Here is a 15,523-nt window from a genome sequence, read left to right as displayed (position 1 = left end):
CATGATGTCTAGTTTCATCATGATGCGTATTCTTTATCTGAGGGTCTGCTACTGTAATGGAATAAAACTTGGGTGGGTGTTTTTCAGATGAGAGCAGGCAGAAGAATAATTAAACATTTCTTTTGTGTTTTCAGAAATGTGCATCTTATGTGCAAGTGGATAGCAGAGATCTTGATCGCAGAAAGACTCTGCAAATGACAAATACTGTAAAACCTGTTGCGGACAATGATGAATTTGAAAAGCAGAGAACAGCTGCTATTGCAGAAGTAGCAAAGAGCAAAGAGGTTAGAATGCATGTGTTGCAGCATTTTACTTACCATGATTGATCTTTTCTTGTCAAGTATTTGTCTCTTAAACGACAACTGCTTTCTGATATTTGCCTGCGTATAATTCTACCCCTGTATCTTTAAAAAGATGAATCAGACTTAGAGTCCTTTTGATTTGATGACTATGTTCTTATTTTAATAAAGGTACTAAATGTATCATAATGTTTTATTGTAGATACGATTTTGCTACCACTACTATAAAATGAAGGGTGTACAATTTTGCTAATAAGATTTAAGTAATAAATGCAGGTTATCAATTTTCATCTGTTCTTTTTAATTCTCAAAACCCCCATAATTCGCTAAACTCAGTCTGAAAAAATAGCCAGGAAATTTAGTTCTAATGTGTCAGGTTTTTATGTTCTCCTTTGGTCTTCTTTTTAGTTTATTTCTCAAAGTGCTTAGTAAGTTGTAACAGCTAGAATTATATACCCATTTTACATCCTCATTTGGGCACAGGGGAAAAAACTCCTGACTAATAAATTCATCTTTTTCTCTGTGTATGTAAATTATTACTTTATTTGTTGACCCAGACCATAATAAAAAAACTCAAAAAACCCACTGCAGCAAAAGTTTCTACTTTTTCTACTAGCTAAATATTTTCATTATTTCTGTTTGCTGAAATGTTATTTTGTGCTTATCTAAAGACGAAGACATTTGGAGGAGGTGGTGGTAGTAGCAGAAGCAATCTCAGTGTGAGTGCTGGAGGGAATCGAAACAGGGAACTGTTCCAGAAAGAGAAGATAGCAAAACCAGAGGGGAAGAATGAAGGCGTCTACCGAGAACTGGTAAGATGGAAGACTTGAATGGAGTCTTGAATGTGTAAGATTAAAAACAAAACCCCAAATATAACAAGAAAAAAATCAAAATACCTTGAGGAATGATGACTTTCCTTTCAATTACTTTTCAGGTCTGCTTAGAAAACTTTGTGCTTTTGTACCTTACTGAGCTAGCTATGAGTTTCACTGTGATTCTGGGCTAAAATTTAAGTATGTATCTCAGAGGTTAGATTCCATTAGGCTTGGGATTTTGTGGGTTTTTTGCAGGGTCTTGATATGGCTATTTTTGAACCTGTAGACAGAGTGTTATATTCATGGGATTCCAGTTAAGAATGTTTTTGATGGCAGCTGTTGAAGTAAATGGGTGACTGGTATGATTTTGGTGCAGGTGCAATGTTTTTTCTGTACTTAATGCTTTTTGATTCCTGTTTTGACTTTTTGTCATCATGCTCTATGCAGTTTGGAATAATGGAGCCTGCATTTCTGCACAAGTAGATTGTTTGCATTTCTTTGCTTTCTTCTGTAAAACCTTTAGCCAATTATGTTTTATCCGTATTTTAAGAAGTAAGTGGGTTTTGTGTTGTCTGCAAAAGCTTTGAAGGGGTTCAAATTGGAACAGATGGCTAGTTTTGATGCCCATATTATTTTGAGATATTTCTTTTAGTTTTCATATAGACTAGGAGAATTTGAGCTTGAAGGCCTGTAGTAGTAGAACTGGAAACTAATGAATTAAAAATCATACTATTAAAAAAAATCCCTTGATTACCTGCTTCTTTTGAGCTTATATGCAGAGGTTTTATATAAAACTAAAATATTGTTTCAATTAAAAATAAAAGAAAAATTAATGTAAAATCTGGTGTGTTTATAGAGTATTGTATTTATTATTTTTGTTTGTACCTTTTATTTCAGGTTGATGAAAAGGCTCTAAAACACATAACAGAGATGGGTTTTAGCAAAGAAGCAGCAAGACAGGCACTTATGGATAACAGTAACAGCCTGGAGGCAGCATTAAATTTTCTTCTGAACAACAGTAAACAGAAACCCATTCAGGGACCACCACCTAGAGGTAAATCTTGCAAAGAGATGCTTTAAAATTGTTTACAAGCAAAAAAATTTGTGTGGGGTGGATTACTAATGTAGTTATAGAAGGACATATTTGCATGTTTTCTTCCTGCAAGTTAGAATGCATTGCAAACCTGAAAGCAAATCCCTAAGAAAGACTTCTGTGTATTACATTCTTGTCAGAATTTTTGAGTTGGAACTCAGATGTAATTAGCTTTAAATGGGAAATGTGTGTCCTGGAATCACAGAAGAACATGGGCTGGAAGGGACATTAAAGATCATCTTATTGCACCTCCCCCACACCCAGCTCCCAGACAGAGAGGCCACCCACGACACCAGCTTGCTCAGGGCCCCATCCAGCGTGCCCTTGAACACTTCCAAGGACAGAGCATCCGCTGCTTCTCTGGACAACCTGTTCCAGTGCCTCATCACCCTCATAGTAAAGAACTTTTTCATCACATCCAATCTAAATCTCTCCAGTTTGTAGTTTAAAATTGTTCTCCCTTGTCTTATCACTGCCTTTCTGTTACAGAATTTTTTAAAGACAGAAAATACAAACATTTTGTAAAGCAAATGAAGGCATGTTTGTGCTTTTTAATTTTTATTGCCCATTCTCAAAAAGCCTTTCATGCTTACAGGTAAGGGGAAGGGCCGAGGCCGAATAAGACCTGAAGATGAAGAAGAGCTAGGAAATGCCAGACCATCTGCACCAAGCACACTGTTTGATTTCTTGGAATCCAAAATGGGTACTCTAACAGTAGAGGGTGAGTTACTGAAATTAATGTATCTAGAACAAATGTTGGATAGTGTAGATTCATTTTTCCTAACTCTAGTCATCCAAAAGTTGATTCCTAGAACTTCCTCCTTGGAGAATTATTCCTCTCAAGAAAGGCCAAATAAGTTGCTCAGTGGTGATTAGATGTTTTAAAGTTGGTAACTTGAAATGAGGTGACATAAACCACAATTTGTTAATCTGACTGGATTCTTCCTGAATCGTGAATCTTTATTTATGACATCATAAGTCTTCACTGTATTTATCAAAAATCAAAATATTCAAATAAGTAACTTTTAAATACACCAGCATTCTGCATTAGCTGATGCAGTTTTGTAAACTGGTGAGGTAGTGAATATAACCACATTTTCAGAAAGAAGATATTTCAGATATTTCTTGGCAACTCATTTTACTTACCAAAGATGCACTGGATTTCTTACGATGAGCAGAAATGAAAAAAGTGGTAGTGTTTTTGGCTTACACTGCAAACATTGATTTTGCTTTGGATACATTTTGTGCTTATATTGAGATATTACAGAAGGCTTTTATGTTTGTCTGAAAGACATTTAAAGGAAAATAAAAGAAATTATCCCTGAGGGTTATATAAATTTCTTATTGTCAAGGTAATAGTAGTTTATCAAGACTTGTGAAATGAGTGAATTGCTTTTTTAAAATGATAGTACTGATTGCTTAGGGATACTTATGATCCTTTGGTTTTAGTGCATGTATGTAGACAATAAAGCATAGTGTTATGTGAGTAAAAAGCTAGATATATTTATTACATTTACTTCAGTTTATAATCTTCAATATTGTGTTTTAAAGATAAATACACATCACTTTTATGAGTTTTTTTCTTTTTAAATGAAAATAAATGATTATATAAATGTCATAAGAAGAAAAACATAATTCTGTTAAAACTTTTTAAAGGTTTTATACTCCTTGAGTTACTGAAGGTTCTGCCATATTTCCTGCCATGACACACAGGGTTTTTGTTTTTATGGTTTTATCACTATGTTGGTTTTTCTCACTTTATCTGAGTAATCAATATGTAATCCAGTGTACTATTCCTGAACCATACTTTCCTTAAAAAAATCCAAACCTAACTTGTTAGCATTTTTGAAGAGTTCAGAAAGTGTTGAGATTATTTTGTGAAATTCTTTTCAATCTTTCTGCCTTTTTCTTTTCTGAAAAAAATAGATGTTGTACTTTGTAAGGCTTTGAAGTGGTTGCTTAGTTTCATGTTCTTAGCTTTTATTTTCCTTGCTGAGTATAGCCCATAGGATTGCATCTCTGTTTTTATGCCAGGTTTTAGTTTTGCTTTCAGAGTCTTTTAAATGGATATTTCAAGAAATACATAGGCATGTGGTTTTTTTTTTACTTTCAAAAGTGATTTTTTTACTTGCCAAATTGGAGAAAAACTCTGCAGTCTGATGAATTCAAACACATCCTTAAAATCATATATTAAAAGTTAATTTTCTGCCATTTGATTCCCTCTGCCTTTGAAAATAATTTCAGTTAAATTCTTAATTATTACTTGTCTTAAGTTCCACTCAAACTGAGATGACAGGAGTTTTAGAAGTATTTGCTGAGTGATCTGTCTGCAGTGACCATACTTGGCACTGTGAACTCTTCAGTCATGAAGTCTGCATCCAAATGTCTGCAGAAAACAGGATATATATATATATATATATATATATATATATATATATATATATATATATATATATAGTACCTCCTATATATATGTATATATGTATAGTACCTCCTAAATTTAATTTGACCCTGTCATCTATGAGCAGTAGAGAAACATATTTTCACTTAGAATTAGAAAAGTATTTGGTCAGAATTGAAATGCACATTGGACAAACTGATGGAAACAACTCAAATATGTAATGTTACTAAGCTAAGAATGTCTCTTCATTGATTTTCCTGCACGGTATTACACTAAGGAGTGCCCAGGCTGGCAGGTTTTTCTCCATTTTTTTTCACCAAGCACTGTATTATACCACATATAAAAGAAGATAGATAGATTGTTCTGCAGTATTTCTGGCACCTTGCTGTCCTGCATGGTCTCTAAAATGTCATATTGTTTTTTAGGTATTGAGAAAGAAAGAGTTTTTTATAGGGACAGTGGTTTGGAATATATGAGCAAGTCCCTACTATTACATGTTTGTGTATGGTCAGGAGCAGATGATTACCTGGAATGGCCATATTTATCTTTATTGCGAGCATTAAAGTCCTATACACTTGAGACAGAGTATAATTCCTTCGAAGTGACTGGAAGTCGTTGTACAATCCAAAAAGCAAAAGGCGTTTTTGCTGAACTGTTTTTTAATATTTTTTAATCCGGTACTACGCCACATTTTCTTCAAAATCTTACGTGATCTGGGGAAAGTGTCTGAAAAAAAGAAGCCTTTCTCTTTTCAAGTACACAGAAGATTGATTTGCTTTGTGCACCCCTCCTTGTTTTTCTTATCTACTGTTTCTAATTACACCTGAAACCTTAGTAGTGTGGAGAATTTCTAAATTCACTTCTGGCTGGGTGGTTCTATTTCTGAACAGGAACTGCAGAACTGTTGTTGAATTTTTTTCTTTGATTTGGTACTTTTTCATACTTGCGTTTAGACCAAGTAGAAGAATATTTGAGTCTAAATACCTTTGAAATTTTTTTGGGAGGTACTTGGATTCCTTTTAAAAATGAAGACAGCACATTAAGTTTCTTGTTGTTAGCTTTTTTTTTTTTTTTTATATAGAAGTTACAAGAAAGCATGTTAATGTTTTGCCCCATAAATGATATCTTGTGAGGTTTTTATGTTTTGTCTCCTCTTTTCCATTAAGGAAATACTGTTTTAAGTAATTACAGCTATCAAAAGTATGAAATACCTGACTCCATGATCTGCTAGCTCTTTAATTGTAAAACACGGCATACTTTAAACATACTTTATTTAAATAAAATGCAAAGAATTAAAGCAAGCATATCCTTAACTTAAACTGCATATTTGTTTATTTATTTATTTATTTATTTATTTATTACTGGGAATAGTTGGTGTTGGTGGCACCTACAAAACTATTTCGATGTTGAAATTAAGTAATTTGAATTTTGGTGAGAGAAACCTCCTGACTGCAAGAGATAACACAAATAGAAGACAAAATTGCTTTCAATTAGCTGCCTGTGCTTGTACTTGGTTAATTTCTGCTACTGAACACAAAAGATTTTTTCCATTAATCTCCTTATTGTTTTCTTTTGTTATGAGGAACAACTCATCTATCTTTGCCAGCTTAAATAAGTACACACAAGGATTATCAGAGAGAATAAGATGATACCAAGAGCACTGGCTATAGTATTAATGAATAATGAACATTATTCTTTATCTAGTCCCAAGTAAATTAAACGTTTGAAATAAATTGGTAATGTAATACAATGTAATTAAAAATATTTGTTTCATTTTGTGGTCACACAATTTATTTGAATATATGGGAGTGAGGGTGCGTTGCAGGGAAAAAAAGAGTCTTACTTTTTGGACTTAAAAGAAATTTGTAACATTTGAAATCTGTCATGCAGTAGCCATGTTTTCAACAAGCACGGAATGCTATGGACAAGAGATCCAAATTGAATAATAGCCATATTTCTTATTCAGCCTTTCTTCTAAAAATGGAATTTTAATCACAGCTAATTGTGACTATCAAGAAAATCACCTTTATTTGTTGTATTGGTATGTTAGCATTGTTAGCATTCATGATATATGTTACAAGGCTTGTACTTTTATTTTGCCTTTAAATGTAAAAGGGACAAATTCAGTAAATTTCATACATTTTTAAAGAATGATAAAAAATTGTCAGTTTTTTGTTAAGAGTCCTTTAATCCAGTTAGTTAAAGTTTGTAGTGAACACAATGCAAAATGTTGTGGATTGGATTTTTTTGTTCACTTCTTTATTATACCTCTTCTCAGCTTGTATTTGGTTTGTTTCAACAGAAACATGCACTCAGGTCCCTGTTCCTCAGTGTTGCTACATTTTAGAAAGAATTATATTGAAATTGATTTAATTTGACAAAGCTATTGGGTAATAGGAATTTTACTTCATGACACGAAGTGTGTGCAAATGTATCACTAATTATCTTCTAATTTTTAAATCTTTTGATCAGTATGAGATAGAACATGCCCTAGAGGTAGCTGTCTCAAAGATATACTTCCATGCAGTTACACAAAAGTATTATTCAGTCTGAGAGGAGAAACCCAAAACATTGCCAGCAGTGTGCGAGGGCCACGCTCATCAAATTTAGCTGCGTTATTAAACATGTTAAAATCCACAGGAAAGGACCACAGGAAGCAGTACTTTTTAAATTCCATTGTGTACTGAGCAGTGCTTTATGAATTGTGTTGGCTGGGATTTCCAAGTGCAGCAGGTCCTGCAGGTTCCTTGTAATCAGGGGAATGTGATTGGTCTGTAGGATCCTCTTGCGTCAGTCATCACACACAAAGGCCAAAGTGAGTGAGTGAGGGAGGGTTCCAGGTGACAAACGCTACTTGTCATCTCAGAACTTCCGAGTAGATGACAAGAACCTTATCATTAATTTTTACATGTATTTTTTTCCACACCATGTTCCCAAATCTCTGGTTGCAACAATGATGACTGGATTAACCTATCCCACTGTTGGAGAGTAGCTTACTACATCTTCTTGTTACAATCCAAATTAATATTTGTTATAGCCCTGTAGGAGGCATTACTTTTCTGGGAACAGTTGCTAATGGTTTGTTGGAGTTGAGGCAGGAAGTAGAAGCAGTTGTGGTAGACAACTTGTGAACGAGATCCCTTGATGCTTTTTTTGATCCTTATTTCTCATAAAGAAACTTTAGAATCCCTTCATTTTTTGGTGATCAGACCAGACAGCACAAATACATGAAGAACCACTATTATTATCATCTCCTGGCTTTTTTTTGTTGGCTACTGTTGACAAAGTAACATTTACTGCTACTTGGCAGTTTCCATTTGCAAGTGACTTGTGCTTCAATGTCAATCAATCAGTTAATGTGTCCTGCTCATTTAAGGCTGATGTGTATGATGCAGTCCCCAGGGAAGCTTTTGCACAAGAACTGCACCTCTGTAAAAAACATGAATTTATGGGATTTTGCATATCTTAAGCTTAAACTAAAAAAAGTCAGGTGTTTCATGTCAGCCTTTGTATGCCACAGTAAAGAGACCTAGAAAAAAATAACCTCGTTCACTGTTTTGAAATTCTCTAGTCACTTTACCTGCAGTCTAACACATTATTTGAACTTTCCATTACTATTAAAAAAAAAATCTGTAATCAAAGGATGCAACACACTTTCAAATCAGCTTGTTGCTTTTATGTTATGATCACATTATCTTGTGTAGACAATAGCTAAAATTACTCATTTCAAGTTACAAAATTGAATAGAAATTTCAGTAAACTCTATTGAATTATCGAAGAATATATCTATGTTCTGAGTTTTCCTTGAGGCTTTAACTAAACTGTAACTGCTTTGCATGCATTTTTGTAGAGTACTTGTACCTTGTATGTACTAAGTACGGTCACTACCTATCTCAGCTCAGGAAATGTTTATTTATTTAGAAAAAGAGCAAAGGACAGCCCTTAGGCGGAAATGTTTTAAGTCAAACCTAATATCCTGCCATCTAGGAAAGTATTACCATGTCCAATCTAGCAATTTAGTCATGAACCCATTCCTGTTTTTTTTTTTTCTGTTGGAACAGTGACTTTAATTAATTTAATGTTACAGAATATTAAATACGATGATTTATAAGTGAATTAAGTTAGAGTTTTATACACATTTTTCTGTAATGGTGTGTACAAGGGAGTAAACATTTAGGGGTCATCGAACTGTTCAGTCATTTTATGTGTAATTAACATTAGGAATAGACCTAAGAGCTTAGGTTGGGTATAGGAAGAGTGGAAGCCTGAGCATGTTACTACCAGGAGAGAAGAGGTGTAAATTAAGAATGTTGTGAACAAAGACTGTTAATTAATTAATTAATTTGGAAGTTAACTCTTTCGAGATGATAGAAAGTCTGTAAGATTGGTATTATACAGATGTGGAAAAGTGTAATGAAGCTATTTAGTGAAAAGTTACAGATGTAAAGAAAAACAGTACTTTCATATCTCATTTGTAAAGAAGAAATAACGAGGTACTTCTAATTTTAAAGGTGTTATTCTAACAAAACAAAATTAATTATACAAGATTTAAAGTCATCTTTGCATTTTTAAAAAGAAAATGCATATTTATGAAACTCTTGTTTCTGAGTAGTATGTATTTACATTTAATGCATTAAAAATGTGGTGGTTTTCAGAGTACTATATTATAGAGTATTTTTTTTAAGATGTATTTTTACCAAGATCATGTTCAAGCTAAGCTTTTTATTTGCTTATGCCATGTAAAAAACCAAAAACACTAGGTAATTTTAGTAAAGCAAATGTGACTTCTATAAGTTATGCTACATCAAATATATGTAAAAATTGAGCTAGATTCTTATTGGCTTATTTAGTAAATTAAATTGATAAAAATTCTGTGAGCTACTGCTAATCATGTGATGCTTGAAAAGTTTTTTATTAAAAAATAAACCAGGTAAAATTTACATTTTAATTTTAACTTGCCATCTTGCATGTAGTTATGAAAGTTGATGCATTTGCTGTCAGCTATCAGTGTTCATTGTTTCTAGTGCTAGCATTCCTTTCCATGGGAATGTGTGAGAGCCTGACTGCACAGTCCCACCAGGCCCACGCACACACCAGGCTCATGGACACAAGCAAGAAAAGAACACCTTTGCAACTGCCCACATGGCACAAAATTGCTCATGTAAACATGAATCCCTTTAATGGGTTTATGTTTTCCTTTTCCATCAGCTTTAAAGTGTGCTGGCAGATCTCATACCTAGCCACCAACACACACACACCCCCATGTCAGTCTGTCCTGGCCAGGAGAGCCCTGACCTGTGGTACCCACTTCACCTCTGGCCCAGCCTGTTGGCTGCTACAGCCTGGAGCTGGTAGGAGGTTACATGGATGTGCTTTGTACAGCTCTGGCCACTGTGTGAGCCCAGACCTGGCATCTCCTGGCAGATGGCCTTCGAGACCCCTTTGGTCTCTCTCACTGTTCCTTGTCCCAGCTACCAGCTTATCCTACCTCAAATTTGCCAGTTTAAAAACATGTCCCCTCACATACACTACAGGGAATTTAGAAAGAGAATTTTATAAGGAGATGAGACAGGTTACAGTGGTCACATGCAGGACTGTATTCACCAGGAACCTACTTATTTGCAGCTCTCCTGTTTAATCTTGTTTCTTCTGTATTTTCCCCTGGGTTTATCTTCATTTCTCCCCTCCTTTTGCTCTTCACCTAAACAACCCCATTGAAAATTTCATGTTTGCCTAAAAAGCTCATAATTCCATAAAAAGTTCCACAGATATCCACAGTTCTCTTCCTCTCCAGCAGGCCATAGCATGTTTCCTCTCTTTACTTATATTCATGATAATCTTGTCTTTATTCTCATCAGTTAAGAGTTCTGGTTGAAGCTCCTAAAGGTGGTGCTTGAGAAGGTCCTGTTATGGCTCACTGATCAGAGTCTCCAGAGTCCTGGGCTTTGCTACTATTCCTGCTATCTACATTTTGCCAGCTCTGTTCATTTTATCACTTCAGATTCTTGCCTTTTCTCTTTTTTCCTGAATAACTGTTAACAAGGTATTTTTACAGAAGGTTTCAATTCAGATTATAAGTATTCCCTTTTCCTCCTAATTTTCCTCTCTTCTCCTTTATCCACCTTGGAATTCTGTTTTTCTCTCTTAAAGGGCTCTTACTTGAGTGGGTTGTTGATGTCCATAGGGAGGAACGAGTTATCTCCTGGAAATTTATGCCTGGCTTTTCTCTTGCTTATAGGTGTTTTGGTTCTGAGTACAGCCCAGAGTACTGTAATTCTGGGCTGTACTTAGAACCAAATTCTGATAATTAGGAATTGCAGTTCAAATGTGTCTGGTAAATTCTCTGTGTGTACCTTTCCATTTCACAAAGTTGCATACATTTCTGAAGAATACTGTTGCTTTATCTCATTTAAGGCTGCTGTGTATGAAGTCTGAAACAGTATTTCTAAAATGTATTTGTGTGAAATATGTTAATTGGAATAATTTTTTTCTTTGTAGAACCAAAATTGCAATTTCAGCCAACACATCAAGTACAGCACAAAGTTATGAATACAGAACAGAATGGCATCAAAGAGAATCATTCAAGACACGTTTCTCGCAATGACATGAGACAACCAAGGAATGAGAAACCTCCTCGTTTTCAAAAGGATTTTCAGAATTCAAGGCAGGCTTTGGAAAGTGGTGGGTTACCAAGAAACAGAGGTCCTGAAAGGCACAGCTCTTTAGAACACTGGACAGATGAAAAAAATAAAAGTGACAGACATTATCCTAGAAATGACAGGTCAAAGGATTTGGGTTATCCCATAACCACTCACCAGAGTGATATTACTTTCAAAAAAAGGGATAACAACATGCAAAACAGAGTAGGAAAAGGAGTGTCTTTCTCAGAATTCAAGGAAAATTCTGCTGCTCAAGATGTAACAGACAACAATAACCAGAAACGTGGGAAAAGGGAAAACCAAACACACAATTCAGAAAATTTTTGTGATAGGAAGGCACGAACAATAAGTAATGAAGCCTTTATGGTAAAACGTGAGCAACATTTTGGTGTTAATAATGATTACCAAAATCCAAGTAGGACTGATAATTTCAGTGCTGTACCAAATGGAGATACTGAGCATCATCAGAAAGGAAGACGAGTAGGACCTATCAAATCGTCAGGACCCACTGTGATCCCATCTTTTGATGATAAAATGTTGTATTACAACACTGGTCCCAAAAAGAGAACTGGGCCCATCAAACCAGAGAAAATACTGGAACCATCGAGTCACATGGAGTATGGAAAAAGTTGGAGACCAGGGGATGAATGCTTTGCTCTTTATTGGGAAGACAACAAGGTATGCCTTTGCTAAATGAGAATTATCTCAAATTGTACCTCTAATGCTCTCTTACGTGTGTGTGGGAGATATTTAGCACACTACCACTGGGACATGGCCTTTGTTCATAGGTGTGCAGTGTGCTTCTCGCCTAGCTCCGTGCTCTGTTTTTTATATTTATGATGTATGTCAGTTGCATTCACTGCACAAAATTTTCAAGTCCCTAAATCAAGTCCTTGTTTCTGTCATGTACATGGAGTTTAGGGTGTCTTAAGTTCCTTACTGAAGCATTTGACTTAAGTGCTGAAAATTTGAAGGGATGAATGAGGATCTAGGTGCTCATATTCTTTGCTGAGGAACAAAAACAATAAAAACTGTGCTATCTAGAATATCTATAATGGTAGATGTGAAATACCTTTTTCTGGAACAAGTCAGCACACGACCTTTAGCAGACAAAGAAAGAATAAAGTCTGCAGGAATGGGGCTGTAAAAAGCCTGCCAGTTTTCTTTCAATCATTACAGAACAGAAACAGCAAAAGGCTTAATTTTGTTTAGCTCTTGTATGCTATCAGGTAAAGAATTTATGGACAAATTAATTATGCTGCATGATAGATTTGTATTACTGATTTTTAAAAGTTTAAATACTTTATTTTCAGCTCTTTTCCCCATTAATGAGATTTCTCTTGCAGGAGGACATTTTGCTTTCTTCTCCTTTGCTAAGAAAGTTTTAGGCTGTTTTCTTTGATTTGTCATCGCCTGTTCAAGAGTTGTCTGCCACTCTGCATTGGTAGTTTCTTTGGGTTTTACCCCTTTCTGATAATCTGACAACTACCTTAAATATTGTTGTTCTTTAAGTACTTTTAAAGAATTTTTTAAAAGTTTATTATATTTATTATAAGTGTTTTCTTTTTTTTTTGTCTGCATTAACTCAGCAGCATAACTTTATTTTTCTCTTTTCTGCTGGTATGACTAAAACCAACAATAAACCATGCAGGATTTTTTGGTAGTGGCAACCCCATTGTCAGGTGACTGCCTTAAATAGGAATAGCTTGAGTGGATGGATTAGTGTGAAGTATAATGGCATATTACTGAATTATTTCCTATTTTCAGAGTACTTGCATTACTCTGAAATGAGATCTTGAAGTTTTTAAAAGTGCAAACCTTGCAAGATAAGTACATATGTCGTAATCCCAGACTGTTACGTATTCAGCAGATTAGAAGGTGTGTTTTGGGTAGTAATTGGTTTCTTGATAGTGCAAGTAAATGCTACTACTCACTTCTAAGAGTGAGTAGTAGCATTTACTTACACTATCAAGAAACCATCACATTTACATTTTATCATTATGTGATGATAAAATACAGTACTGAGCCTTACCATTTAGGAGGCTGTGATTTTTTTTTTGTGTTCAGTCAGATAAAATTGATTTAATACGTTCAAGAAAGTACATTTGCATAAATGTAAAAACCCAAGTTTTGTGTTTAGAAAAAGGACTTTATGAAGAGGCAGTTTTATCGTATTTTCATCATATTTTATCATGTTTTATTGTGTGATAACATAGGTGTGCAAGTACACACATACAAGCCATATCAGTATATGGCTAATAAGTACTTACAGATGTATATTTTAAGCAAACATTTTACAATAGCATTTCTCTGTATACAGCAGTATTTGTGTTAGTGATTAATTTGTTCTGCTTTCAGGGAGATAAAAATGGGTCTTTTAAATGGTCGGTCTACTTAAATAAGCTGTGTATCTTCTCAATGAATACTCTAAAAATGTTCTGCCATGTCCTTGATGTCTGCCATGTGGAATTTTAAGATACCCGATTTCATATCTATAACAAATTTAAAGCAAAATATAATGCTTACTATGACTAAGTATGTATACACACACAGAGACATATATGAAAAGGAAGTTGTTAAGAATTTGTGGTATTTCTGGTTGTATTTTGTGACCTTTGAAAATTTCTCTTTTAAGTTCTACCGGGCAGAAATTGAAGCTCTCCATTCTTCTGGGACAACTGCCGTTGTTAAATTCAGTGATTATGGAAATTATGAAGAGGTGCTTCTCAGCAACATCAGGCCTGTTCATGCAGACACATGGGTATGTGATAACAAATTGTATTAAAAAATACCAACTACGTAGTCTGTACAAAATATGTAACTCTTAACTAATTAATGCCTACTCACGCAAAGAATGCTACCTACATGTTTAGATAAATAGTTGCAAAGTACACGCACAAAATCTCTGATTTTACTTCTCTATATGAAACCTGATAGACATGTATCATGATGTGGTATTCTTCCTGTATAATAAATTTCAATTGTATTGTTTGAAAATGAATAATTGATCTGTCAACCAAACAGTTTTATGCATGTTTTCTCTCTTAAAAGTTGTTACTTATTCTATTCAACCCAATTTTTTGTTTTATTTCATGTACATTGTATGTTGTTCTGTAAGGGTTAGGAAACAGTCATTTAAAACATGTTCTGAAGCTTTTCACTACATGTGTATGTATGACTAAAAATACACATCTGTATCCCTTTATTTTGTATCATGATTTTATTCTTGTTTCAATGATTTCTTCTTTGCCAAATACTGTAGTGGTCATGTATGCATCAAAATCTGTTTTATGAAGTTTAGAATGTATTAGCCTTATGGAAGTTGGAAATTTTAAAAGGCTTTATTAGTGAATGTCATGGAAGCAGAGATACATTTCAATTAAAACAAATGTCAGGAATGCACAATTCTTTGCTGTTTACTCTTACTATAAAAGGCTGCACAAAAAATATTCATTTGCATATTGATTCCTTAATGATGAGTTGACTGTGCTTATTTTAAGTTCTTACTTTTGGGTCATAGAACCATGTTACTATTGCTGCAGAGGCTGAACAGTCAGCTCTTGTTTCCCAGTGCTCTTTTAACAAGCATTGTTGCCTGTAGCTCTCAGATGCCTGTGAGATGGCCTTTTTGTACTTAAAAAGACACCTGAAACTCCTCCCAGCTGATGCATTGCTGTTTGTATGAAAATTTACCCTTTATCCTGCCTTCTTTTTGTCCTACACTCTGGCCTGTAAGATGCTAGTTACTTATGGTATGATTGTATTATTTTAACCCTTTTTCTGGGTTAATAATCAGACTTTTCTTCATTTGATTACAGTTTTGAGGAGTGGCTTTTATTTTACTTTAAGCCACTGAATGTTAGCTCTCACAGTGTAAGAACTTGGCCTAATATTAAGACTAAGTTGATCCTGGTAGTGAGGTGCCATTTCCTACTTGATCCTAGTAGTGAGGTGGTCATTTTCCCTGCCTCTTCTGCCTATGTCTGACCATGTGTTCTTCCTCATCCCTCTCCTCCCATGTTGGATTGTCAGTCATGTAGCCACAGGATGAAATTGAATTAAATGAACCACATTTTTGTTCCCCCAGGTTGTCTTACTTTATTTCAGAGTTAGTTTGTTAAAGCTGAGGCAAGGGTGGGACAGTGTATGGAGAGGCGATTCTGACAGTAAGTACCATAGTCCTGACATCATGCTGCCTCCTGATTGAGTCATTGAGGCTTCCTCTGTGATTACTGGAGACAAAAGAGGAATTTCCA

General features: G+C 34.7%; 1 protein-coding gene across 1 annotated transcript in view; it reads left to right on the top strand.

Moving 5' to 3' along the window:
• TDRD3 (tudor domain containing 3) overlaps positions 1-15,523 on the top strand; it is a 93,828-nt gene that overhangs the window by 56,452 nt on the left and 21,853 nt on the right. The window contains exons 7-12 of the mRNA XM_058043620.1: positions 135-284; positions 971-1,111; positions 2,012-2,168; positions 2,803-2,928; positions 11,107-11,945; positions 13,903-14,028. Of these exons, the coding sequence (XP_057899603.1) occupies positions 135-284; positions 971-1,111; positions 2,012-2,168; positions 2,803-2,928; positions 11,107-11,945; positions 13,903-14,028 (1,539 nt within the window). The remainder of the gene's footprint in view (positions 1-134; positions 285-970; positions 1,112-2,011; positions 2,169-2,802; positions 2,929-11,106; positions 11,946-13,902; positions 14,029-15,523) is intronic.

This window comes from Melospiza georgiana, chromosome 2, assembly GCF_028018845.1.
Source record: "Melospiza georgiana isolate bMelGeo1 chromosome 2, bMelGeo1.pri, whole genome shotgun sequence".
NCBI classification, from domain to species: domain Eukaryota; kingdom Metazoa; phylum Chordata; class Aves; order Passeriformes; family Passerellidae; genus Melospiza; species Melospiza georgiana.
This window is presented reverse-complemented; position numbering and strand designations above follow the sequence as displayed.